We start from the raw sequence: 25,507 nt of genomic DNA, 5'->3' as shown, positions 1-25,507 counted from the left end.
TTCGCAAGAAAATCTTACAGATTCCAAATTTCGCGACATCCAGACAGGTGCGGGATGCCCCTGCCCGCCGCGGTCCCGGCTATTTCCGGCCGTTCCCGCGGCTCGGAGATTCCCGAGCGGCTCCCGCTCCCGCTCCCTCAGCGCCGCGCGCGCAGCGCCCCCTGCCGCCCGAGCGGCCACGCACGCGCTGGCGCGCGCGCGGGCCCTGCCCGCGGGGATCGACCACCGCGCTCTCGCGAGACCGGCCCGCGGTGGGGCCGCGACGCGTCGCGTGCCGTGGGCGGGCGGCGGCTCCGCCCCGGGGCCGCGATGGCGGCGGGAGAGTTGGAGTCCTCGCTGGAGCTGAGCCTGACGGGCTCCGGGGCGTTCCCCGGCACGTTGCCCCCCGCCCGCTCGCGCATCTTCAAGATCATCGTCATCGGGGACTCCAACGTGGGCAAGACGTGCCTCACCTACCGCTTCTGCGCCGGCCGCTTTCCGCAGCGCACCGAGGCCACCATCGGCGTGGACTTCCGCGAGAGGGCCGTCACCATCGACGGCGAGCGCATCAAGGTACCCCGGGGCCCGGCCCGGGACAGCCCCGGAGCGGCCCGGGCTGAGGGGGCGGCGGGCGGAGGGGCAGCGCCTGGCGCAGTGCTCCAGCGGCCGGGAGAGCGGGATGCGCGGGCCGCAGCGCTGGCAGGGCTCCGTCACCGCCGCAGCCCAGGAGCTCAAATCGGCGGGGTCGCGTCGCCTGCAGCCGCGGCTGGGTCTGCCCTGAAACTGTTCCGCTGTGTGGCCTTGCTCCTGTTGTAAAGATAGTCACGGTGTAGGTTTCTGGGATGGTGAACCTGTTCCTGCCGTAGGCCAGGCTTTCTCGCGTCTGTTGTCAAATGCTGATCAGTAATTTATCCTGACAGTGGACTTGTATATAGATCACTTAGCAGTAGCTTAGTCTTGTGCTTGTTATCGGCAGCGTTTTGCCTCCGAGAAATTCTGCATCTTTGTTCATCGGACACCACAGTTGTTTTAACCTTCAACACTGGAGGGCTATGTAGGTGCCACTGTTATGATCATTTTGCGTTAAAAATATTAGGAAATTGAATATTCAGTATTGAGCAGTGTGTTTCAACTTCTAATTTTTAGGATTCTGTTAAGTTTGCTGTGTGATGATTGTAAGCATCATTTGCAGAATACTCTGTAACAGCTTACAGATGCAGTTTGTTTACTGACATGGTTTTAATCGGAATCCCCATCTGCTTCTGTATTACAGTTTGTTTCTATGAGGAAAGGTCAGTTGTGCAGAAAAAGGAAGTTAACAGTAGTATTGAGCTCGTACTTGGGCATTTATTCTCATCAGGACTTATAACTACAGCTTACAGTTATGTAGCTGAAAGTTATACTTTTTCCTTGCTTATTTACTGACTAAAGAAATTGTGGAGGACATATAAGAATAGGAGAGCCAATTTGCTTTCCTGCTCTTGAGGGATTTTTATCTCATATCCTTTTTCAACTAAAAAAGAAAGGTGAATAGGAGTTTTTGGTGGTGGTTTGGCATTGTTTTTTGTTTTTTTTTTGCTGGTTGTTGTTGTTGGTTTTGTTTGTTTGTTTGTTTGTTTAGTAAAATCACTGACTAGAATTTCTCTGAGAGCTGAAATTTTGTACTCCTTTGTCCAGACAGAGGAGAGACCTCCTGAGGGATATTGTCCTGTCAGCACTATCTTATTCGCTGGCATTTTCATCACATCTGAATGATGCCTGACCTTTGTTGGAGAGAAGTGAAGAACATAGCATAATCCACAGCTCTTAGATGCTTCACATAGGTTATTGTGCCATTCTGATATATATGTTTCTGTAGATTTTTTTGCTGCATTTTTGAGAGTGTTATCTGTAAAAGAAACCAGTTCTGGTTGAGAAAGGTGGAGAAGTGAAGGGGGTTTGTCTGAGACACATTGTTTTGTGCAAGTTCTGTTGCAGCATTAAAGGAATAAATGTTATCTTTATGGCCAGGACCCTGGTTCTTAGTGGGAGTGTTGTCAAGTTTGAACTGATTTTGGGTGGTTTTGGCAGCTTCTCTCACTGCTCTTCACCTTTCTCACATGTAGCAGTCAGCTCCAGCAGCACCAATTGAACCACGAGAGAGGAGCTCTGATGAACTAAATTATTGTAGTCCTTGCTGTGCCCTGAAGGGAATTTTTCCTCTTCCATCAAAGTAGGTTATAAAGTAGTGTCTTCTCCCTTCCCCCAGCCAGCTGGATAGTTCTTTCTTGTGCTGCTGCAGCAGTAACTGTTTCCTTCACAGCTGGAAAAGTGCTGTGTCATTGGCAGGAACACAAGCACAGTTCTTCTCCCTGACGGTCTCCCACACAGCAATTGTGTAGCATTCCAAGACATAGGAACGACTATGTATGTATTCCTTGTACAGCAGGCTGACAGCTTCATATCAAACACTGATGCCTAAATGTGATGAGTAAATTAAAACTTTCAACAAATGGATTTGCTGCCTTCTAAATTTTCCTCTTCCTCAAGTTATCTAAGCGTTGAAAATTGAAGAAAACAATGATGTCAGTCTTCACTGACCTATATTAAGAGAGCAAAACACAAATGAAATTCAAATAAGAAAGTCCAAACATCACGTTCTGTACCTTTGAGCTATTCCATGTTTTCTCCCATGTCTTTTTAAAGGAGACATAGCAACAAGGCCAGTTATGTTTTCATCAGTGTGTTATAAACCACACATACAGAGTGAGTCCTTGTTTAGAAAAGAGCCTTTCTGGATTCACAAAACAGAATCAGAAGGTGGGGTGTGATAGCTGAGTCAGCGTATTTAATACTTTTTACACCATTTGTCTTTCCTGGGGAATGTGACCAAGTGATTCTGTACAGTTTTATTAGCTGAATTATGCTGTTAAACCAAATACTCAAACTGCATATTTTAAAGGGCCGTTATAAAAACTGTGGTCCCCTGAAGATGGGTGTTACTGGACTAACAATGAAATAGTAATCTTAATGTTACTTCATCAGTGCACATCCATTAACATGAACATTTTCAGTGTTGTTTTTCAGAAGAGAAAATATTTGGGGTGAGAGGCAGAAATAGACCCATTTCCTCAAGTTCACCTTGAACAAGAAAAAAAAAGAAACTTCAGAAGTGTGTAGTTTTCAACATTGGGAAAAGATTTACCTCTCAGTGTAAATGACTCAGTTGATAATGCCCTTCAACCTTGAATGCTGCATGTAAATGAATTTTGGGCAAGCTGTAGTTTAAGCTTCACTTGCAAGTTATGTAAACCTTTAATTTAATTTCCCCATCTTTACCCAAGACATGCAGATCTCTGCTTGACTGAAGCATGACTGATTTCTGCTCTGTGAGTAAGCTGAGGAGAGAATTGTAAGCTCACAGCTGCCTGTGAAAATGTACTCCCTCCTTAAATTAATTTGATATTGCATTTTCCAAGATTATCTATATGATTAACATAATATCGTTAACATAATATTGTCCATACATAGGATTGTTTCAGTCTGCACTTCTTTTTCCTCTAATTTCTCAAATTTGTGAGCATTTTATATGAGTCTCCTGACTTCATGATGTTTTATAAGTGCAGAAAACTGGAAGTGTGTCTCACTTGGTTGTCTGACTGAATCTTACCCAAACTTAGGTGCCTGTTTAGTCCAATTGTGTAGACTCATGGAGATGTTGTCAGTTGTGTGTGGAGTGTAATACCATTGGCAAAAAGAGGGGATTTATGTGGGGAATAGTAAAGGTAAGATTTTCAGAAAGTTGGAAATGCAGGTTTACTCTAAAATGAGACAGGTTGCAACTGAGTACCATTTCATGGGATCAGAGCCAGGGCAACTTGCCTTGCTTTTCCTAACAATCCAATGACCCTTTCAGAAGCAGCACACAGGTCTTTCTGAGTGTCTGGATGAAAAGCTGCAGAGAACTGGACTAGGCTACAAAAGCCAAGCTGCTTTGGTGTTCTCATGGAAATTCTCAGTTCCCCTGTTGGAACCAGTAGCTGCCATTCCCACCTGCTCTAGTCTGAGGTTTTTTTGAGGATGGATGATAAGGATTGAACATAAAACTGCAGAAAAAGTCACAGCATCTGAAACATCTTTTACTCTTTTTTCTTTAGTCTGTTACATGACTGATTCATAACATTCTGTGATTGACTCGTGGATCTGGGTTGTCATCCATTTTAATAATTTCCAATCTGATGAACACTGTGCTTAAAGAAAAAGTCCTTCTTGTCAGTCACTGGTATCAAGACTTTGCATCTGCTTCTATTCAGTTTCACTGCATTTCTGCTACTGTTGTAGCTTTCAAAACAATTTTTGTGATGCTGTAGTCCTCTCTGTCACTGATGCATCTTCTTGCTCTTAGCAGATTTCCCTTGCACTTGGGCTTCCTTTTTTCTAATATAAAACGTCACTGGTTAAAGTGGTAAACAAGACAGCTTTCAAGATATTTGCAATTTCTAAAAAAGTTTTACTGAGCCATTTGGATCAAAGGAGGGCTGAGCTGTGGTAATGGGAGAACAATTTCAACAATTGCATAGTGGCTATGACTTTCATGAGAACAGATTAAATTTCAAATTTATCTTCATTGTCTGCACAACATTTAGTATTCCTTGAGTTCTGAGTCTCAAGGAAAACTCCTTTCACTCCCAGGGAGAAAAAACTTTCTGCTCAAAAGTCGAAGTACTAATCAAACTGCCTCAGCCATTAGCAATCAGCTGTACAAAACAGACAAGGAGCTAGGGCAGCTTTTTCCCAAAAAATCAAATGTCTTTCAGATGTTTCATTATCACTAAGGTGTGTGTGATAGAGCCACACACCAGTATATTTCTGACAGTGTACAGGTAATGTGGTGTTGTAGGTGAAGGTGCTGCATTTCTTATCTCCTGAAGAGCAAGTTTGTGTAAACATTACTGTCAACAATTCTGTAACATTCTCTACATGTCTGGGGACTCCAGGCTTCCATTACACAAGATGATCAATGTATTTAAGATTTCTATTAGCTGTTGCTTACATCTGCTGGTGCTACAAAGCTTGTTTTGTTTTGTTTTATTTTGTTTCAGTCTGGACCCCAGAAATTTGAATGTCTTGTGAATGTCTTTCTATTCTGACTATGATTTAGCACCTATGTTCAGTCTGGTTTGGACAGAATAGTATGTACCTGGAAATGATAGTCACATTGTTAAGTTAACAGGAGGTTTATACTTTTCCTTTATTTTTTTATTTTTAAATGCATGCCTTGATACTACAAACCATAGTATGGTCCCAGTTAAAGCACTAAATAAGCAAGTTAGATGTTCATTGGAGGAGGGTTTGATTCCAACACACTGCAAAGAAAGATTTATTTTTCCTGTTTTTGTTGGTAATGTTGAAATCAAGCATGGTTTGATTTCTTCCTGCTTTTACATGGCAGTTGACATCATGCTAACAACAAATTTTTGGGGAAGATGAGATTATTTTTGGCAGTAACAAAAATCATGTCAGCTGAGGGTTGTATTGGGAAGTAACACTTCCTTAATTTTCAAAGGAAAGTGCTATTGCTAAGGCTTCAGGATTTATTTTTATAAAAATCTTTAAAAATACAGGCTTCAATAAACTTTGAGAAATTCGTAGTTTCTCTCAAGTGTCATCATTCCTCTTGGCCTCACTTTTGAGCACCTTTGAAAGTTAAAGCTTCTGAAATTGTGTGAATGCAACGGTTTTCTTCAGCACCAACTTGTTAATATGATTAATTCAGAAGAGTCGATTTCTGTGGTCATGTAACTCTTGTGCTGCAGGTAATTTGTGTTATTTCCCAAGATGAGTAATAAAACATTTTTTCCTCTCCTTCGCATTCTGTTTTCAGATACAGCTATGGGATACTGCAGGCCAGGAGCGCTTCAGGAAGAGCATGGTGCAGCACTACTACAGGAATGTCCATGCTGTGGTGTTTGTGTATGATATGACAAACATTGCCAGTTTCCACAGCCTGCCGTCCTGGATAGAGGAATGCAAACAGCACCTGCTTGCCAGTGATATACCACGGATTCTGGTTGGAAATAAATGTGACCTGAGAAGCGATATTCAGGTGCCCACGGACCTGGCCCAGAAGTTTGCTGACACTCACAGTATGCCATTGTTTGAAACCTCTGCCAAGAACCCCAATGACAATGACCATGTGGAGGCTATATTCATGACACTGGCTCACAAGCTTAAAAGCCACAAGCCATTAATGCTTAGTCAACCCCCAGATCATGATGAAATACATATAAAGCCTGAACCAAAACCTATCACATCCTGCTGGTGTTAGGTCGCATTGTCACTTGTTATCACCTTGTCTTGTTTGCAAGTGCTTCAAAATTATGATCTTTGGCAAAGTCATAGGTTTTGGTAGCAACTATAGCAAATCTCTTTGGCACTTTAATGTGGTTTTTATTTTAATTTTTTCTGGTGTAGATGTGCCCATCTTATGTTCTTGCACTTTTGTAATTGTACTTCAAAAATTACTAGAGTTTCACTATAAATATACAGGAACATACTTTGTCAAGTTTTGACAAAGCAATCCTAGTTGAGCTCTTGCTGCCTGAGGTTGTTCTCATCACTTGTGGTAAGATTGTAACTAGCGTGCCAGTTTACTAATACATTTGGTTGCTACTTGTGTTGGAATAATGCAGTAGAAAGAGCCTTTTGTGACAGCCAGGGAACTTGGGTTTTGGGTCAGCAACTGGAGAGATTTTTGGCATATGAAGGAATATTAGGTGAGTAGTAGAAAATTAGAAAGCAGGTACCTTTTTATTATAAAAGCAAAAATACCCAGGTCTGTCAAAGTTTGGGCTGCCAATGTCAGTGCACATTGTTAGGTTTTGGCCTGTCCCTCCACTATGAATTTGGTCTGCTTCTTCATGGCAGTGGTAATGGAATTAACTAACTTCTCCCTCCCTACCTCTAGACAGTTATTTGATACTTAAAACTTCATTAATTTTTCATAATTAGCATGTGATACCAAACTATGTTATGTTAACTAATATTGTGGAAAGTACTGTAGCGCAGGATTTGGGGTAAAATTGAGACTCTACCTGTCCATAAGTCCTCTGATCTTACTAAAATTAAATTATATATTTCTGAATGTGCTGTATTTGAGTTGAGTAAAACAATTGAGTATGTAAAAGATGGGGTGAATTAGGTAAAAGCATACTGCTTTTCAAAGATGAGGTTTGCAGGGCTTGAAGAGATCATGAGTGCTTCTGATATATCTTGAAAAGCACTTGATAACATATTTCAGGAATGGGAATGCTTAGTAATATGGTACGTGCTTAAAATGTTTCCAAACACAAACTAAATTGGGTCTTGAAATATGGAGTAAATCTACCAACTGCATCATCTGTTACAGATTTTTGAGGGAAAACCTGCATGTATAATGGTGTGACTGTATGTAGGGCATCCTTGGCATTACTAATGTGAGCTAGTAGGGGTTAGATGTGGGAAATTCTTCCTCTTGGACAACTTTTTTCTGTGTTCTCATAGTTGCAACTGCTTTTTTTCAGTTCTATCTGAAGATCAAGTTTCATAATAAAAATGGTGCTAAGTTACACATAGTTGCATAAAGTTAAATGTAAGCCATAGAATGCAATCTATGACTTCATTCATGTGCCATGTCAAACAATGTTTTGTGATTTAGTTTTTGAAGTATAAAGAAGATTTTTTTTAATTGGTAATGTGTAGCATGTGTTGCTTACTGGAAACTCAATGGCAGGGCTAGTTCAGAAGCTGCCACCCTAATGATCACATTAGAAACAAATTACTGAAACAAGATACCTGTTATTTTGTGAACTATTACAATTCTTAAGATGTAGTTTCATTGCAACTTGTACAGAAAAAAATGCATTGACTTTTTTCTAGATTTTGAAAGAGCATTTAATTTGGTCTTATATGATTAAGATTTTAAAAAGAATCTAAACAAAAGGTAGTACTTTTTCCTGTATAAAGCTGCTTCAATTGTGACAGTATTTTTGCTTAAGAAACATTTGTAAAAGGAAGCTTTTGTATTCACTCTAAACCTTACAGGACTAGAATTTACAGTTGTTTCAGAAACAAACACCTTTTTAACACTAGTGTCCTTAATGATTTCTTTAAGAAATTGATTGATCTTAAATTGATATTTATACTATGTTAAGTAAATATGGTTTACAGTCCTGTCGGACAGATTGTTTTTCAGTCATGTCCTTAATCCTTTTTCTGAGAAGGATCCTTCTTAATTATTTGTATACTAAATATGTCAGCAAGTTTTCATGGTTTGTTTGGTTTGGTTTGGGTTTTCGTTTGTTTGTTTTATTTGTTTGTTTGTTTTTAATAAAAATATCCCAGAATTAAGAATTTTAAAGTCAGTCAGGTTGGGGGTTGGGGAAAGAGAATCATGTAGCTGCAGTGTTACTGTTAAATTTTATCTGAAACACCTGTTAAGTTTTATTTGAGTTACCATAACTTGTAAATAAGGGCTCTCATGTAATGAAAATTGTGTGCAAATGGTGTTCAAGTGTGTAATTCCATGTTCAGCACAAAGCATATTTTAATGGTTCTGCCATGGAGGCAGTGTGGTCAGTAATGCAGGATTCAGTGTTGCTCCCTGGCTTTCAGTGGTGATGTTTTGCCCACAGGATGGATATCAGAGTACTGAATACTTTGTATGTGTATTTTCACTTTACCAGACTGTAAAGTTGTGTTCTTTTGTATGTGTTGGGGGCAGGCAAGGCACAGTCCCAGAAAACTAATAAACGGGCTTTGCCACAAACTGTTACCACTTGTTTTCAATAATTATAATAGAAATTATAATATAATTCCATATAGTTAAAAGAATGCTGTGAAGGAGTTAAAGGAGTTTCTAGTTTTTGTCTGTGTGGGTGACAGTTTTTACAAAAAAGACTGTCACAATACTTGGACTACTGTCAGTGCTTTCTTGCAATGACTCTGGGTGATTTTGGGGCATCTGAAGCACCCACCTGATGATTCAGAGGCATGTTCAGTATTTATTTCAGATTCCAGAAGAATGGGAAGTGAAAAAACAGTTACAAAAATAGCAATTACTGACCTTTGGATGTAAATCAAGACCCTAAAGGAATCTTCTCCATTACTTGTCTTCTAGTTTAATCTTGTTCAGAAATGAAACCTCTTTAACTTTTTTTATCAATTTGTTGAAAGTCATATTTCTTGTTCCCTCTGTGAGTATTTTCACTTCACCAGAATGTATCATTCTAATACTCTTTTTTTTTTTTTTTTCCCAGTCCTACTTTTGAGGTCATTGACTGATGCTTAACATTGCAATTCCCAGCTAAAAGTAGAGCCATATGTTATTTTAAAGTAACAGTAATATTACTTTTAAATGGCAGTCTAGTTTTTCTGTGGAAATAATGGCAACTTCTAATGTTATTTATGATTTTAGATTTGTCATTATTCTAGGACTCACAAAAAATTCCACTGTTCTTGAGGATGTGGGATTTTTTTTCTCCCTCCTCTGTGTTCAAAGGAGGCCTCATTTATCCAGCTGAATGGCATCATCAGTGAGGGCTGTGAAGAGGCATTGAGAGAGGAAGAATGGTTGCTGGTTTCCAGGGGTGTTCTGGGATTCACTGGGCTCTGTACAGCTCCCACCTGCCAAATAGAAGCTCGTGCTGAAGGCAGCTCCTTGTAGTTCTGGAAGCTATTTCCAAGCTCAAAGAAAGGCAAGTGAGAGCTACTGGTCATCTAGGGACATTCCCTGAGATGCACAGTCCCTGGGGGATGTTATTGACATGTATTGTTTTCTGCCTTGCTGAATCATCACTGCTTAATGTGAATCACAAATGACTGAATCCTTAGCTAATCATTTGACATTAATGGAAAACAAATTTCCCAGCAATGCAGTGATTAAAAACTCCCAAAATAGAGCACAATCGTCTCCCTGGCCTGCATTTAACAAATATGTTGCTCTGATTAGGAAGATGTTATTCCCTCTGAGGGTGGTGAGGCACTGTCACAGGTTGCCCAGAGCACCCGTGGATGGATGCCCATCCCCGGAAATGTTCAAGGCCAGGCTGGGTGAAGCTCTTAGCATATGAAAACTAAGAGTCATAAGACCCTGATCTTAGCTCAGTACTTCCTGTTCTATTATTATGTTTTACTGTTTGCACTGCCCCTTTGGAAAGGTCACAGGCAGAAAAAGGTCTGGTGTGAAGCAATATGCTAAACTCCCTCTTTCTGAAAATACTTAGTGATTTACTGCTGAAAACATCTTGCTGGGCCTGTAAATCAGGAGTCATAAAGCAGAAGCTGTGTTTGAAAACCATTTATCCTCTCTGAAGCCCAATCATCCCCACATCCTTCACACCCACTCCTGTACAGGAAAACACTTTAAATGCTCCAGGGGCTTTGAGATGCTCCTTGCCCTTCATAGTCCTCTGTCCTTCAGACCTTTCTTCAGTTAAGGAAGGGTAGACAAAGAGGAAAATACTAAACTGACCCTAAAATACATGAAACAGCTTTTCTATTTACTTCAAGGTATTTTTAACACACTCAAAATAGAGACAGTGAAGAGCTTCTGGCTTCAGCAACCAAAGATTTAGCTGTAGATTCAGAAAAGCATGTGCTAATCAGAGAGGGTTTTCAAGTTCCTGTGGATCCTTCATGGCTACCTTGGAATGCTAGCTTCAATTTTGAGCTAATATCTGAGTCACTGTGATGCTGGCGTTAAAAGTACAAATACTGGCAGCCCTTGTCTTTTGCTTCAAGGCTCACAGTGCTTTTGTCAAATTGAATCTGACCTGAAAGAGCTGATTTCAATACTTTCATCTTTCATTTCAATACTTTCATCTGTCATTAAATAGGTACATTTCATTTTATATGCATGATGAGAGTAGAGGGTAAATAAAGATATAGAAGATATATTCTCTCCATATGTCTAAAATGATGGCCAGAAAACATGTATATTCACATTGCCATAGCATGCATAGTTTTGCATCATGATCCAATACTTGGGGGAGTGCCGTGTGGAATTCCAACTCTTTGAAGTGTGGTACATGACACTGGTGGGATTCCAGCTCTAGTGTCTGCTTTAAGGCTCCAGTTCTCAGGCTTTATGGGTGAAGAACCACTGAATGAAGCAAAAACTTGGGTCATTTGGGGTTGGGAGGCTGCCTGCATCAGACAAAATTAGAAACACAGAATCAACTGCTATAAGATATGCTGAGAGCAAAGAGTTTGGAAACTGAAAACACCATCTGTCATCCTGAATCAGGTTATTGGGTGGGGAGCAAGGGCTTAGCAATATTTGCATGTACTGTTCCACCAATAAACATAACATGTAATAACAACTAATATTGACTAAAGAAGAAAGTGATGAGTGTAGTTAAAAACATGTAGAGGACAGAAGCCAGAGGATGAAACATGAAACAAAGTAATTTTAAATGAAGATGACATAAATGTCAAGTCAATGGAAGAGAACACACATTTCTTAACTTTGAAGCTGTAACTACAAGGCAGGGCAGGGCAGGGGCAACACAATAGCAAGACCTATTGTGTTCCCCACTCAAAGTATTTTAGGCCAGGTGAAGATTTACTTCAATTTCCAGTTGCTTCATGCAAAAACAGGGTGGGCTATGGAGACATACAACTGTGACTTTGTATCCCCTGTTTTCTCACTGCCTTTTGCCAGCAAAGGGGAAACACATTTGTGCCCAGCAAAGGCTGCCATGACCCTGAGCACCAGCAGCTCAGCAGCACAGGGGAGGAGCTCCAAAAAAACCCAAATGGGCTTGTTGCCAAATAAGTGCCTGAAAGCATTCCCTGATCCTCACCGCGATTAAGATCCCTCCTCTTTCCCTCCTCCTCTGCACCTCCTGCCCCTTCTGTTGGGGAAATGACTTCAGAAAATTCTTTGCACTTAGTTGAACATTAACTTCCAGAATCAGCTTCCCTGATTAGCCTTCTGATTATGCTGGATGATTAACTCTGGCCACTTCTAATGGAGAGGCTGGCAGGCTTTGCCTTTATCCACCCGTGGGTATTGTGTGCCTTGTTCTGTGTGTCAGGGAACAGGGTAATATTTGTCTCAGCCTACTTGAGGTAAAGAAGTTTTTTTGATGTAAATGCCTTGGTTTTGACTTAATACAAGCAATTCTGACACAAGGTGAGCACAAAATGCTTGGGTCCATAACGGGGGTCCATAATGCCACCTGACTTCTACCAGTGAAAGCTGGGGGTGACACAAGCCATGGAATAACCCTGGAAATGCAGGCAGGTTCTGGGAAGTTACTGTACCTCACATGAGGAATGGGCTGCTAAATATAGCACTGGAAACTGCAGTCAGAAATACATTTTCTGCAACACTAACCAAAGAGGAGTAACATTAAACTGATAATCAGTTTCCACCAATTTACATTCTGCAGCTGTCATGTTTCTGGAAACCCCCACTTTTGTAGAAAAACCTGTTGAAATCATCTGTTTATGAGTGACCTGCAATAGTTGCATCACTGGAAGGACTCTGTAAGAAATAAACCATCTTAGAGCTGCTGATAAATCAATGGCATACATTTTTATTCAGAAGCAGCATATAGAGCATACTTCTCTTTTACACCCTATGGCTTCAGGATGTGCTGCTAAGCCTGTTTCACAGCCGAACCAACAAACAGCTAAGGCTGTTTCACCTGCCACGCCTGTCACTTAATGCCATATCAAAGGCCTTCAAAGCCTTTCACACTTGGATTGTGTCCCAGAGCTGTGCCAGGAGGACCTGACCTGCAGCAGCCATGGTGGCACTGCCAGCCTCATCCCAGGAATTATCTGCCTGAGCCACTGGAAACAGCACAGCATTTGAAAAAGGACTGGTGATGTGTTGCTCTGCACACTCAGAGTAAAAGCAAATTGCCCTGTTCAACCAGCAGACAAATTCTGTCAAATTATGCTCAGTACATCACACTGCAAGGACTGGTTATGGAACAGCATTTCTGGATGGGACCATAACTCATAGAAATTATGCAGAGGTTGAGCAATGAAATTGTAGCAATTCAAAATCTGTTTTAGACTGACCAGAGCCACTGCTTTCAGCTATCAGTGAGCCCAGTACCCTGTGAGGGTGTCTGACTTTCTTTTCATGTACAAGAACAGCAGTTTGTGTTAAACAAGAGGAAACTCCCCAGCATTTCATTGCAGATGGTGTGGAGCTCTGCCAGAAGCATCTGAGGACAGGGAGAGCAGTTACAGTGGGTGCTTTGATGCCTGTTGACAGGCACTATTTCAGAGGAAAGAGCACAGCATCCCATTTTGAATCACATTTGAATTATTATATTAAAGCAATTCAAATATTAACACCTTCAAATGAACAAGACACCAGCTGTGTTTTGGTTGGCATAGGATGGGATTGGACTAGGTGATCCCCAGACATCCCTTCCAGCCTCAACCATTATGTCTCTCTGCAGGCAAGGTAATGAAGGTATTTAGAACCAAAGTCAGGAAGAATTTGGCTACTGTGGCACATAATTAAGCCTCCAGTTGCCAGAGTAGGACGTGCAAGCCCAAGTTAAGCTGCTGGCCCAAGGATCCAAAGCTGGGGACAGCTTCCCTGGCTGAAGCTGGGCAGTGGTGGAAGCAATATGACCTGAGAAGGGGTGTGGAGGGAGCCTGGTGGTTAGGGCTGCTTTCTCAATCTGAGATATTCCCAGACATTAATAATTTTAATGGTTAAAGTCAGCAACAGGTACACTTGGCAAGCACCTTACAAACAGAGGGGTGCCAAAGTTCACTGGGACTTCCTCAATATGTGGCTAAGAGTGTTTCTCTGTTGAGGATTACAAAAAAAAAGCTGTGTAACATCTTTGCAGAATTAGCACAGAATCACAGAATTGTTTGGAAGTGACCTTAAAGATCATCTCGTTCTCACCCCTCTACCACAGGCAGGCACACCTTCCACTGGACCAGGCTGCACAGAGCCCCATCCAACCTGGCCTCGAGCTTTCAGTGATAGGTCACACAGCTTCTCTGGACGATCTGTGCCAGTGTGTTACCACCCCCACAGCAAAAAATTTCTTCCCAATATCTAATCTAAATCCACCCTGTTAGGTTTAAAGCAATTTAGGTATTGGAGTCCCTTTACCAGCATTATGAAAAGGACTTCAGTATTTAGAGAAAAAAATAAATCAAGAAGAACTCTTCTCTTGGGACCATGAAAGGCACCTTACTTGCTGCAATTACAGAAGTTTGATATGAGATCATTCCTGGAGTTCCATGCCTCATATCATGTATCACTTATCCTACTACCCACTTTCTCAAGACAGGAACTTATTTTCCAGGCCCTGTTCAAATCCTGTGTTAATCTGTACCAAGGGTTAAGTCATCTACCACTCCCTGCTCAATGCCAGCAGGCAAGATAAACACTTGACATTTCAAAAGTGAAACATAAAGTACATATGGGCATTCTATGTACTTCAGGAGACGACAGAACCTGACTGGAAGCTGTAGTTTCTCGGTCTAGAGAAAATACAACAAAAAAACTTTTTCTAGATCTGTAATAAATTTTAGCAGAATAGGCCCTAAAATAAGGATTTCTTTCAAACTTTCAATCTACAAAGTTGAAATAGGAAATCTTGAACTAAATTTAGAGTATTCAAGTTACTTCATAAAAGGAACTATTGCAGCTCCAGTTCCTGCCACACTTTATAGTTACAAGTCAGTGCTAAAGCTAATAGTACTGACACATATATGCCCCACAGCAGCCACATTTTGACAGAGGTACCTGAATGGTGCTATTAAGGTTTCATATAAAAAACTTTACTTGTCCCCATTCCTACCAAGAAGAAAAGGAAAACACTCTGAAACTCAAGGATGAAGTGCATCCTTCATTATCATCCAAATAATTCATGCAGTAAGAGGGAGAAATCAAGACAGCAGTTGAAGAAAAAGGAATTGTATTTAATATTTAAATGCCTAAGGCTAGCACTGCTACATAAATTACATTATGAATTCTAGTGAAATAAGACATGATTTAAGTACAAAAGCCAGACTAAAAAATGCAGTCACTTTCCAGAAGCAATGAGGTATTTTCACTGTACGAAGTCTGAAAGTTCATAATCAGCTGCAGATGTTTCCCTCTGCACTGTGATCTCTGCTCAGTGCTGGGCATTCACTAGTTCACTCTGTGTGTGTTTTTCAAATGGCCAAGGAAAAGTCCATAAGGATCTTTTAAGATTAGGAACTTACTGCATCTCTCTTGCCACATTTGAACATAATGTTTGGCCACTTTTTCAAGTCATTCTGATAAATGGTGGAGGTTTGGATGTGTCTTCTTCTGCATCTACATCCTGGGCTGGAAACCCATCTGTGAAGTTAAAAATTCTCCCCCCAGGGCCTGTGTGAGAAAAGAAAGCGAAAACCATTAAACATGGTATAGCTGTTTGCACAAAATCCTGAGTTCCTTTTGGTTATCAGGATTTTGGCCTGGGATGTAAACCTTATTCAGGATGTTCCTTTCTCATCCCTGGTGATCATCCAGATACATGGAGGCAAAAGAGTTACTCACTTTCTACAGCACAAATCATTTCCACAGACTGATTTTGGTCCTCACTAGGCTGCAACCATTCCTACGGAAAAAACAGCACCATCAAATACCTCACCTGGAAATTCGTTCAAGAAGATACACCTGAACTTATTTTAAAAGTCTGTGCAGTCCATGCCTCCTAACATGTTTTAGTTTGAAAGTTTAAAGCAGCCTCATGTTACCCACTCAGTGACTTTAGTCAGGAACAGCTGCCTTGTGGCCTACACCCTTTAATTCCTTACCAAACCAAATGGTTGGATGTACATGTTTAGTAACACATATTCAGAATTGCTCTTGCAGAGAAGCAGTTGGTATTTATTTATTTACTGAGCTCACTTAGCAGAGATGTTGTGGGCCCCACCACTTGAGGCAGAGTCCTTATAGATGAGGAGTAAATTACGTATGTCAGCACCCCAACACGGCACACACAGCATTGGAGATACTTTTATTACTGGATTTGAAGTTCCAGCATGTAAGTACCAGTAAGTCTTTGTAATGCTGCACCAGAAGCAACTGGTGGCTTAAAGATGAGAGGAACAGTTTTTGAGGACAGCAGGAATTTATGGGAAACAGGGCCACAGTAGCTTCAGCACAAATGGTTTGCAAAACAGAGATAATTTATATTAGATCTTACATGAGACTTTAAATAAGATAGACATTTTTTCCTTCAAAGGAAAAAATATAAGAAATATAAAACCCTTCTAATATGCCACTTAATTTCTTAGAATTAGCCCTGCATGACTGAGGTAGGAGCTCAGACTAGGTTTACTGGAGAAAAACACACCTTCTCCCAGGTTTCTTCCCTTCCCACCAACACTCAGTAGAAATAAACCTGTGCCCTGGGCTACTCACTCACCATCCCAGTTACACTGTCATAGCAGGAGCAGCATGGAAGACTCCGGCACCCCAAGTAAGCCATGGCCAGCACACAAAAGGCACTGCAGATGGATACAGCCAGCATGGCTATGTTAGCACCCCTGACAACTTCATTGAGTATGAACCTCTGCAAACATAAAAGGAGACGGTAAAGCCATATTCAAAAAGTGACACTCTCCACCAAAAAATAATCTAATGACTGCAAGAATGCTGTGATCGCATGATAGGAGATTGATTCATAGTCAGTGTTACTTAAGATTTTTTTGTGTTCTGAAAAACAAACCAAGTATGAACCTTAAATAGAGCCAACAGTGAAATAAGGCTGCTGATTAAATGTGAGATGCTATGCAATGGCACTGGGTTTAACAATGAGTAAAAACTTAAGGAATGGCCGCTCTTCTTCAAACTGAATATGAGAAACATTGTCTTGCTGCACTGCACCTTATAGCAGTCAGGCATTTTGATTTGTCCTGCAATAAACTAATTATCAGCTTCATCTCTCTAGAATGTCTTTACCCCCCCAGCAATCAATTGCTTGTAGACTGGAGATACAAAAAGGCTTCATTCCTTCTCTACTGCTTTACTGTGGAGGATACACTTGAACTACCACCAAGTTTAACTAGGTGACCTGTAACTGCTGTAATTTCATCACCTGAGGTGCTTGTTGGAAAGATTCCAGCCTTGCAACCACTTTCTCAAACCAGGTCAGGGATACTCTCAGCACTCTTCCCTGAGCAGCACCAGTACTTTTCATGGCTCAGCCCACACCACCCCTTTGCACTAAGAAACAAAAGCAGCCAACCTGACCTAGTGTCACCCCTCATAGAAGTCTGGTTCTGTTTGTAAGCCACACTGGCACTGCTTGCAGATTAAGGGTGGCATGTTCCCCAGTAATAATCATGATATGAATACTTACAGTATGGATAACATGGACTGGGGCAGAACTCAGCTCCTCCTCTTCACCATAGCTCAGGGTGAGGGAGCTATAAACTATTACAATGAAGATGGCAACACAAGAGATTATGGAACAAATTATCAGTACATTCACCTAGACAGACAGAGAATTTTAGTGAGAAAAAAGAAGGGAGCAGGAATCAAAGCTGTTCTTGGGCAAATACAAGCATTACAACTTGTATGGTAGCCTTTGACCTACCATAACACTACAGCATCCCCAGGAGCAATAGTCACTTAGAAGCCAAACACAGAGAAGTAGAGGTTTTCATCATATTGAGTTTCTGAGTTACAGCTGAGTCCTGAAGAGGTGCTACTTAAAGAATTTACCTTAGAGATCTCTAATTTACATATAATATCCTCCCTTGGAGTTTACACGACTGGAGAAACCTACCTAGGAAATGGAAACTTCTTAAACTCATTTCAAATTTTAGTGTGCACAGTGCTTAACAGCATGAAGGACCACCAAAAGAAAAGCATTGAAATGAAATTTTTTTACAGAGTTTTGCTTTTTATTAAGCCCAGTACCTGTCTGCTGCAGCAGAAAGCAAGGTAACACTGCATCCTACTCTTGGTTATAAAGACAGCAGCTTTTGTGAAGATAACTCAAAGAAATAAGCTCTTAATTCTGCAGGAGGACCAAACTGTTTTTGATTGCCCCAACATTTTGCCCCTGCCCCATACACACAAACACCCATCTGCCCTCTAGCTTACAAGAACTGGATTCTTCCTCTGCGAGGAGAACAAAGCCAGGACGCCTGGGACTCCCATCACCTGCAGAGCACAAAAGGACATGGTAGCTTGGGAGACTAGTATCAGATTGGGAAGATAAACTGCTACAGAGTAATGAAACATAATGAAAAGCATTTTCAAGGTTCGGATCAGAGTAACTGCTGCATCAGAAATGGCAAGAGAATTGCTCATTTCTTCTGTTTTCCTCTGCAGCATCTCCTGGATGCAGGACATGGGTGACATGCATCTTGCCCACTTTCTACCCACACAGCCATGCTACTGCTAACCAGAGCTTTATGGGTCGGGTAAAATAATGAAACTGATTGAATAAGTGTGATTTAAGGTTCTAAAAATGCACATTGCTTTGCCAAGTCCATATGCATCTTGTAAAGGAAAGAAAGACACTAATGAAAGGAAATAGGCAGCCTCTGGCCTGGAAAGAGCTCTTCAGTGTAATTTCCTTGTAGAATGGCTCAGCAGGGTAAATCAAGGTGCTGAAAGCCAGGGAGCAGGGATACCTCTTGCCCACTCCTCTCTGTAGTAACAAAATTAGGGGCACTGTGCTGTGGGACAGGGATCAGCACACAGATATTCATCTGCCTGAACAGAGGATGAGGTGTTCCCCTCCTAATCTTTGGTGGCCTCTCTGTGGTCACTATGCTTCTGCAAAAAAACCCTGTCAATTGTCACTATGCCTCATTTTCTACATTATCCAGCAGAAATGTATTTAATTTAGTTCCTTCAGAGGAAAGTCTGTTTGCACTCTTCTGTCTATACCATTACAAGGAAACTTTTATTAATTGAGTTCAAAGCATAAAACAAGGGAAGAGCTGGCAAGAAATCTTGGCTTCCCTCCTACCCCTAATATGAGTACTAGTAGGTAGCAGTGGGGGAAAAAAAACCCACTGCAAAACAAAGCATAGAAAATATAGCAGAAGTTTACCATGCCAGCCCAAACTGGAGCTCTGGTTTTGCCCAGCTGAGACTCTGTCCTGAAAATGCCATCTATGAACCCACTGGTGACACAGACGGTGCTGAAGGCAATCTGGAACATCCCCAGTACGACTATGTTCCTCTGGTTAAAAATGAAATATCGATACCGATCCATTCTGCTCTGATTCCCACATAAACCCCTGAACACGGAGACTGGCGAGCTGCACCAGGGCTTCCAGGGTCGGAGAACGGCTCTTCCTAGGCAGGAGAGAGAGAAGGGACAGGATCATCAACCCTCCGCGAGCATCGGCTGGCGGCAGCACCGGGACAGGAGCACAGAGCTCACTCCTTAGTGTCCGAAGGCAAGCGGCCTTTTGGGAGATCCCCGGGGCTGCTTGTGCCAGGTGACTGCGACACCATTCCCTACGGTTCTGGAGCGGAATGCGCCATCGTCACCTCAGACCCCACCGCTGACTGTCTCCCTTAGGGGCAGCAGTGCCCACAGAGGCGCAGGGGGTGCTCAGGTTCTATCCCATCTGAAAGTTAAGCTCCGCACCTCTCCAGGAAGGCGCCACTGCTCCCTTGGGACAGCCAGCACCGAGCCTCGATAACTCCCCGTGGCTGCTGCCGGTCATCGCAGCCCCTCTCCCGGGGCGGCTCCAACTCCAGCTCCGTCTCCCGTGTCCCCCCGTTCCATTCCGATCCCGCCGGCCGGGAAGGGCCGCGCCCGCCGCGCCCTCACCTGCAGCGGCACCGGCCCGGCCGGCGCTCCCCGGGCAGCGCCGGGAGACCTCCTGCTCCGCGTCCGGGGAAGGGAGTTCTGAGCCTGTGTCAAAAAAGCCGGCGAGCCTGGGAGACCCTTTGGCGTGCCTGGGAGACCCTTTGGCGTGCCGTGACCCACGCAGGGACGGGGCTCCTCCTCCCGCCTCGCCTGCAGCCAGGAGCGGCCGCCCCGCCCCGGGCACCCTGGGGCTGCCGGGACTGGGCCTTCCAGCCTCCCTTCCCCACAACACTGGGCCTTTTTTTTTTTTTTTGTTTTTTTTTTTTTTTTTGGGTTTTTTTTTCTTTTTTAGACTTTTTTTTTTTTTTTTTTCCTCTCTCCCCTGCCTCTGTAACTGCCGCTTCACACGACATACATTTGCAACACTGTGAGTTGGGGAAGGTGGCACAGGTTGCTCAGAGGTCTTACTGGATGCAACATTCCTGAAAGTGTTGAAGGCCCGGCAGGATTGGGTTTTGAGTAACCTGGTCTAGTAGAAGGTGTTCCTGCACGTGGTTGGGGAGTGGAACTAGATAATCTCTAAGATCTCTCCCAATCTGAGCCATGTTGTGATTGTAAAATTCCATGAAACACCATACATATTGTTAATGACTAGCGTGACCAGTTCTTTAGATTGACAGGCAAAGGTTCCCCTGGCGCATCGGCGCCCACTCTCTGTTGGAAAAAGCAAAAGAACCTGTGCTGCTCGACGGAAAAGAGCTTGGGAGTGCCGTTGATACAGAATGAGCAAGTGTGTGCTCATCCCCCTTACTTGGCACTGATGAGGCCACACATCAAGTGTTGCACTCAGTTGTGTGCCATCCACTTCAAAAAAGGATTTTGAGGTGCTGGATTTTGTCCAGAGAAGGGCAAGAAAGCTCATGAAAGGTGTAGAAAACACATGTTATGTTTGAGGGAGCTGGGGTTGTTCAGTCTCAAGAGAAGGTTCAGGGAGATCATCACTCTCTACAACTCCCTCAAGGAAGGATCTATTAAAGTGGGCGTCAGTCTGTCCTGCTGTGTCTGCAGTGAGAGGATCAGAGAAAATGGCCTTAAACTGAGACAGGGAAAATTCAGATTAGATATTAGAAAAAATTTTCACTGTTAGGGCAGTTAAGTGTTAGAATAGGTTTTCCAGGGAGGCAGTGGAGACATGATCCCTGGAAATGTTCAAGAAGCATCTGGGTGATGTGGTTTAGGGGTTACAGGGGTAGTGGGAGGTGGATGGTTGGACTGGTTGACATTGAATGTCTCTCCCGACCTTGATGAATCAACAATTCTATTATTCTAACATCCCCCCAAGCACTGCCAGACAAATCCTAACAAGCACACCACTAAAGCCTACGTATCCCTGAAACATTTTAAAGAAATCAGCTCACAGGTCTACAGCACACAGCACACGTGTAGCACAGATGCTGAGAAGCAACAAAGCTGAATACCCTCGCTCAGCTTCAGTCCTGTGCAGATCACCAAAGGCAAAGAACGAAGCAGCAGAGCACCGGGCTTTTGCGCTCAGTGAAGGGAGTTGCAAAATCCAGCAGCTGCTCATTCACAGGCACAGTTGCCTGTGTATGCTCTTGCTTCTCTAAAAACTCACTGGTGCCCTTCTTTTCTGCAGCTGCTCTTGACTTCTCTGCATCTCAGAGCCTAAAGGGAAGCACAAGATATTCCACAGAAAGCCCCCAAACCCACTTCCTTACAATGAATTTTACTTTGAACCGAAGCATTTCATTACTTCGTGATGTAATCTGTTGTTCTTAATGTTCAGGGAATTGTTCCAGAACTATAAGAGCATATTCCAGTAAGCAGGTATAACATCTGTCTTAAGTAGTATACATCACTTAGCTTTGGTTCATGGATCATAACGTTGGCAAGAAATGTCATTTACAATCAATAGATGGGCTGGGGTAACCGGCCACAGGTTTAGGAATCTTTCTCAAATTAATTTTGCTTTAAAATTTAGCTCTTATAGTTTCATGGGCGTCTTTATGAAAACAATCAACAATTTATTACCTGTACCACAATGAAGAACAAGAAACAGTGGCTGAGCATCCCACAACAATTCCAAGAAGAATGGTCTGAGCCCCCAGTGTAGCACAGGGAGTCTGTCATCAAGCCAGAGTCCTCCAAGTATCTTCTTAGCCTGGAGAAGAGCAGACTTTGGGCAAATGTTAGAACACCCCTCCAGTATCTGAAGGCAGCTACCAGAAGGAGGGAGATGAGCTACACAAGGGCACGTAGTGATAGGAAAAGTGTTGATGGTGTTAAAACCTGAAGAGTATATGTTTCCTTTGGATATTGGCAAGATATTCCGTACCAGGAGGGTTGTGAGACACTGGAATATGTTGTGGGTGACCCATTCCTGGAAGTATTCAAGGCCAGGTTGAATGGGTCTTTGAGCTTAATGCAGTCTAGGGGAAGGTGTCCCTGCCAATGACATGAGGGGTGAATTTAGGTGAACTTTAAGGTCCCTTCCAACCCTAACCATTCTATTATTCTATTGTAATATTCATTCTTTGCGGCAGCAGTAAGTCATTTAAGATAGAAATAACAGATTATTGATTCTGAGAAACTGCCTTCCAATGGTTGTCACGGTTTTGGTCTCATAATATGTGCTCAATTTAGCACTACTATATCTACTAACAGTGATGGCACTTAAATGTCATCTGCACAAATATTTCATTACCCTTAAGATTTCTGACACTTTGGAATTCCTTCCTTCCTTCCTTCCGCCACTTTCTCCACGTCCTCCACTACCTACAGCCCCTTCCTTCTGCCACTTCCGCCAATTCCTTCCTTCCATCACTTCAATATTCCACCACTTTCTTCCTTCCACCACTTCCTTCTCTCAGCTTTGATGTTAATTTGCAAACTGTGAAATAGTTACAGTAATTGACTCTTCCCTAAATATAATTTTGAAATTTAGAAATGGAGAAATAGCAAAATTTTGTGAAGACAGAGCATTTAGATGTTATTTTAAAGTGAGAATTAGTCTTAGATATTGAAAATTCAAAAATACGAAATTGAAATGATGGAATGTTGGTTTTAAGGGATTTTCTTTGTATTTTTTGTGATACAAATTATTATCTCAATTTTTACACCTTCTAGAAACACATCTTGAAAGTTATTACTCTGAATAACAAAAATATTTCCAAAACAAGGAAATTTAAGCAGATAAAAATATCATATTCCAAATATTTGTCATCTAGTACAAAGGATTGCCCTTATACAGTAAGCTTTATGGAGATTTCCATTCTCACACCAATACAGAATAATTTTTCAATTGACTAGAAAATCTTTAAAAGCAAGTTAACCTTTGAAAAAAAATTAATAAAGATCAGGAAATTATATGCATCCACACTTACTATATGTTGCTTACTAAATATTGTTACTATATGTTGCTTAATAATATTGGCTCTGTTTTGTGGGTGAGTACACTTCCCATTCACACCCACAGATACACCTCTTCCCCCTGCACACTGATGTGTGATGTTGGATCTCAAAGAAGGGAGTATCTTTTTTTCTTTTCAATAGGTTTTGGTTCTCAAAGTCAGAGGGTATTCTTCCTGGATCTGTTACCTAGAAGGTAATAAAATTAATTAAATATTTGGTAAACCTGTTCTAACTACATCTTCATGTGAACCATTTAGTCTAACTTAGGTTGCTTACATACAATTTTTTTTCAAAGTTTTATGGCAACTAAAGAATAATTACATCGATGACCGATCATATTTTGCAGGAAGACATCCATGGCATGTTTAGCACACACCTACGGCATGCATTTTTTATTTTATCAAAGTTCCTCTCAAGCCTTATGGATTAGTACTTGCAAGTGTCTAAAATGTATGAACCATAGTATCATTTCAAGTAATGTGGTGTGAAAAAATAAGTTGAGCCTCCACGGCGCCCTGTCCATAATTTCTGGCTTGTAAAATGAGAAAATAGCCATTCTTATAAAGATACACATACAGCATATGCAACATTTATGCAAAGCATGCACTCTAAATTCAGGTAGAAATTACAATTTATTTATTAAAGGCTGATAACTGAAGAGAACAGAGCAGAGGCTGGGCTGCTGCACTTCACTACAATTATTTGTCCTCATCTGGCAAAAATCTATTGAGCTGGAAGGTCATTTGAACCTTAATGTAAGTAGTGACTAAGAGCACACATATTTAAATCATATTCTCCAGATCTTTCTGTTTCTTCTATTTTCTTTTAGAATATGGAGAACTTATGCTACAGACTGCAGAGGCACTAAGTAGTGACTAAGGGAACTTGCCTATCAATTGCTTAAAGGCAAGTGGTTTTCCCACTATCCTTCTTCCTTTCTCCTTTCTTCCTTTTTAAAACATTTTAGATTTTTTGGAAAATCTAAAATGTTTTCAGAAGAAACAGTAAAGTCGTCTGTCACAATATCAAATACATCCCATGAATTATGTAGAATAAATATTGTTCTCCATAATGTCTTTATTCTTGACTCAGTGAAAATCCACTTTTTGAAAGGAAATTGTTAGGAATTGATTATGAGGATTGCTTCTTCAGCAATATATCTTAAAAGTTATTGCCAAAACATACCAGTGAAATATGGAGTGTAGGAAAAGTCTATTAAACCAATTAAACCAATTAAAAGTAACTGACCTGATTTGTACAATCATGTACAGACACATCTATATATGTACATCAATAAATAGGAGTATTTTATTTCTGTAACCAAACCATCTTGCACAACTTAAGTTGCTTAAAACCATAGAAAAATTTACAATATTTTCAATTATAACACATAGAAGAAAGTGCTGCTACTTGCTTAGAATAGAAAATCATATTAGAAACAGTATTCAGGCCAAAATATTTTCAGAAGCAATATGGTTTCAAATAGGCTTGGATACTTTCAACTTCTTAAACTGCCAAGAACTACCTTTACATCGTGGAAGAGAAGTGAAAAAGTGGCAATGGAATAAACAGTTTCATTTTTAGTTTCTTGGTGAGTTTGAGCTTTTAGGTTTTGTTTTTTTGGGGTTTGTGGTTTTGTGGTTTTTTCCTTGGTTTTATATTGTTTCTAACATAAGATATATTTATTACTTCTAATGTTCATTAACCCTATCAGGAGATATTTAGGTTCTGATTTGGGAAGTGCATCAAATTTACAACAGTTTTTATAGAAGTTAATGCCTAGAATGCAGCATGAAACAACTCTGCAGATGTAACCAAGTAACTGTACACTTTTTTTCTTTGTGAATGTGGCCAATTTTTTTCTAAATATTTTCACTTTTCTGAAGAATCCTGGAAACCAAAATCTGTAACAACCAGTATCAGAGTATTACAAATTAATTCACCAGGAAAAAAAGCTAGATGGTAGACAAGGAGATGCTTCTTTTTGTTTTTCAAGTCTAGATTCTAATAGTGGGGTAATTGCCCTTCAAGCAAAATGGCAGAAATAAACATATGAGCATGTTGCTCTTAAAAGTCTGATGAGAAACTCTGCTTGATAAATTATGAGTGTGTTCTGGGATTCTGGAAATAATATAAAATTGTCTTTGAGCAATGGTGGTAAAAATAGTGGAGAAGTATAATGGGCATACTCTTTTATTTAGTGGGTTTGTCTTCTAGAAATGACACCAGAAATGCTTTATAATATTAAATGACAGAGCAGCCAATTGAACCATTTCTGGAAATTTTTCCCATTGTTCCAAAAAAAAAAAAAAGCTTATGCAAATATT

At 41.3% G+C, this 25,507-nt stretch overlaps 2 protein-coding genes across 2 annotated transcripts; one reads left to right on the top strand and one right to left on the bottom strand.

Moving 5' to 3' along the window:
* The first annotated feature begins 250 nt into the window (after positions 1–250).
* Positions 251–8,761, top strand: RAB33B (RAB33B, member RAS oncogene family). The gene is made up of 2 exons (XM_041412150.1): positions 251–552; positions 5,843–8,761. The coding sequence occupies exons 1-2, from the start codon at positions 310–312 to the stop codon at positions 6,284–6,286; spliced, it is 687 nt and encodes a 228-aa protein (XP_041268084.1). The 5' UTR covers positions 251–309; the 3' UTR covers positions 6,287–8,761.
* Positions 8,762–14,997: 6,236 nt separating this feature from the next.
* Positions 14,998–19,662, bottom strand: LOC121339803. Its single transcript, XM_041411894.1, has 7 exons — positions 19,584–19,662; positions 19,038–19,285; positions 18,077–18,136; positions 17,328–17,459; positions 16,392–16,538; positions 15,518–15,578; positions 14,998–15,346 (listed from the first exon to the last, which is right to left on the bottom strand). The coding sequence occupies exons 1-7, from the start codon at positions 19,660–19,662 to the stop codon at positions 15,243–15,245; spliced, it is 831 nt and encodes a 276-aa protein (XP_041267828.1). The 3' UTR covers positions 14,998–15,242.
* Between the last annotated feature and the right edge of the window lie 5,845 nt (positions 19,663–25,507).

Source organism: Onychostruthus taczanowskii, unplaced genomic scaffold (genome assembly GCF_017590055.1).
Source record: "Onychostruthus taczanowskii isolate IOZ18803 unplaced genomic scaffold, ASM1759005v1 scaffold38, whole genome shotgun sequence".
Taxonomy (NCBI): domain Eukaryota; kingdom Metazoa; phylum Chordata; class Aves; order Passeriformes; family Passeridae; genus Onychostruthus; species Onychostruthus taczanowskii.
The sequence above is the reverse complement of the archived record's forward strand: the minus strand, read 5'-3'. Positions and strand labels throughout refer to the sequence as shown.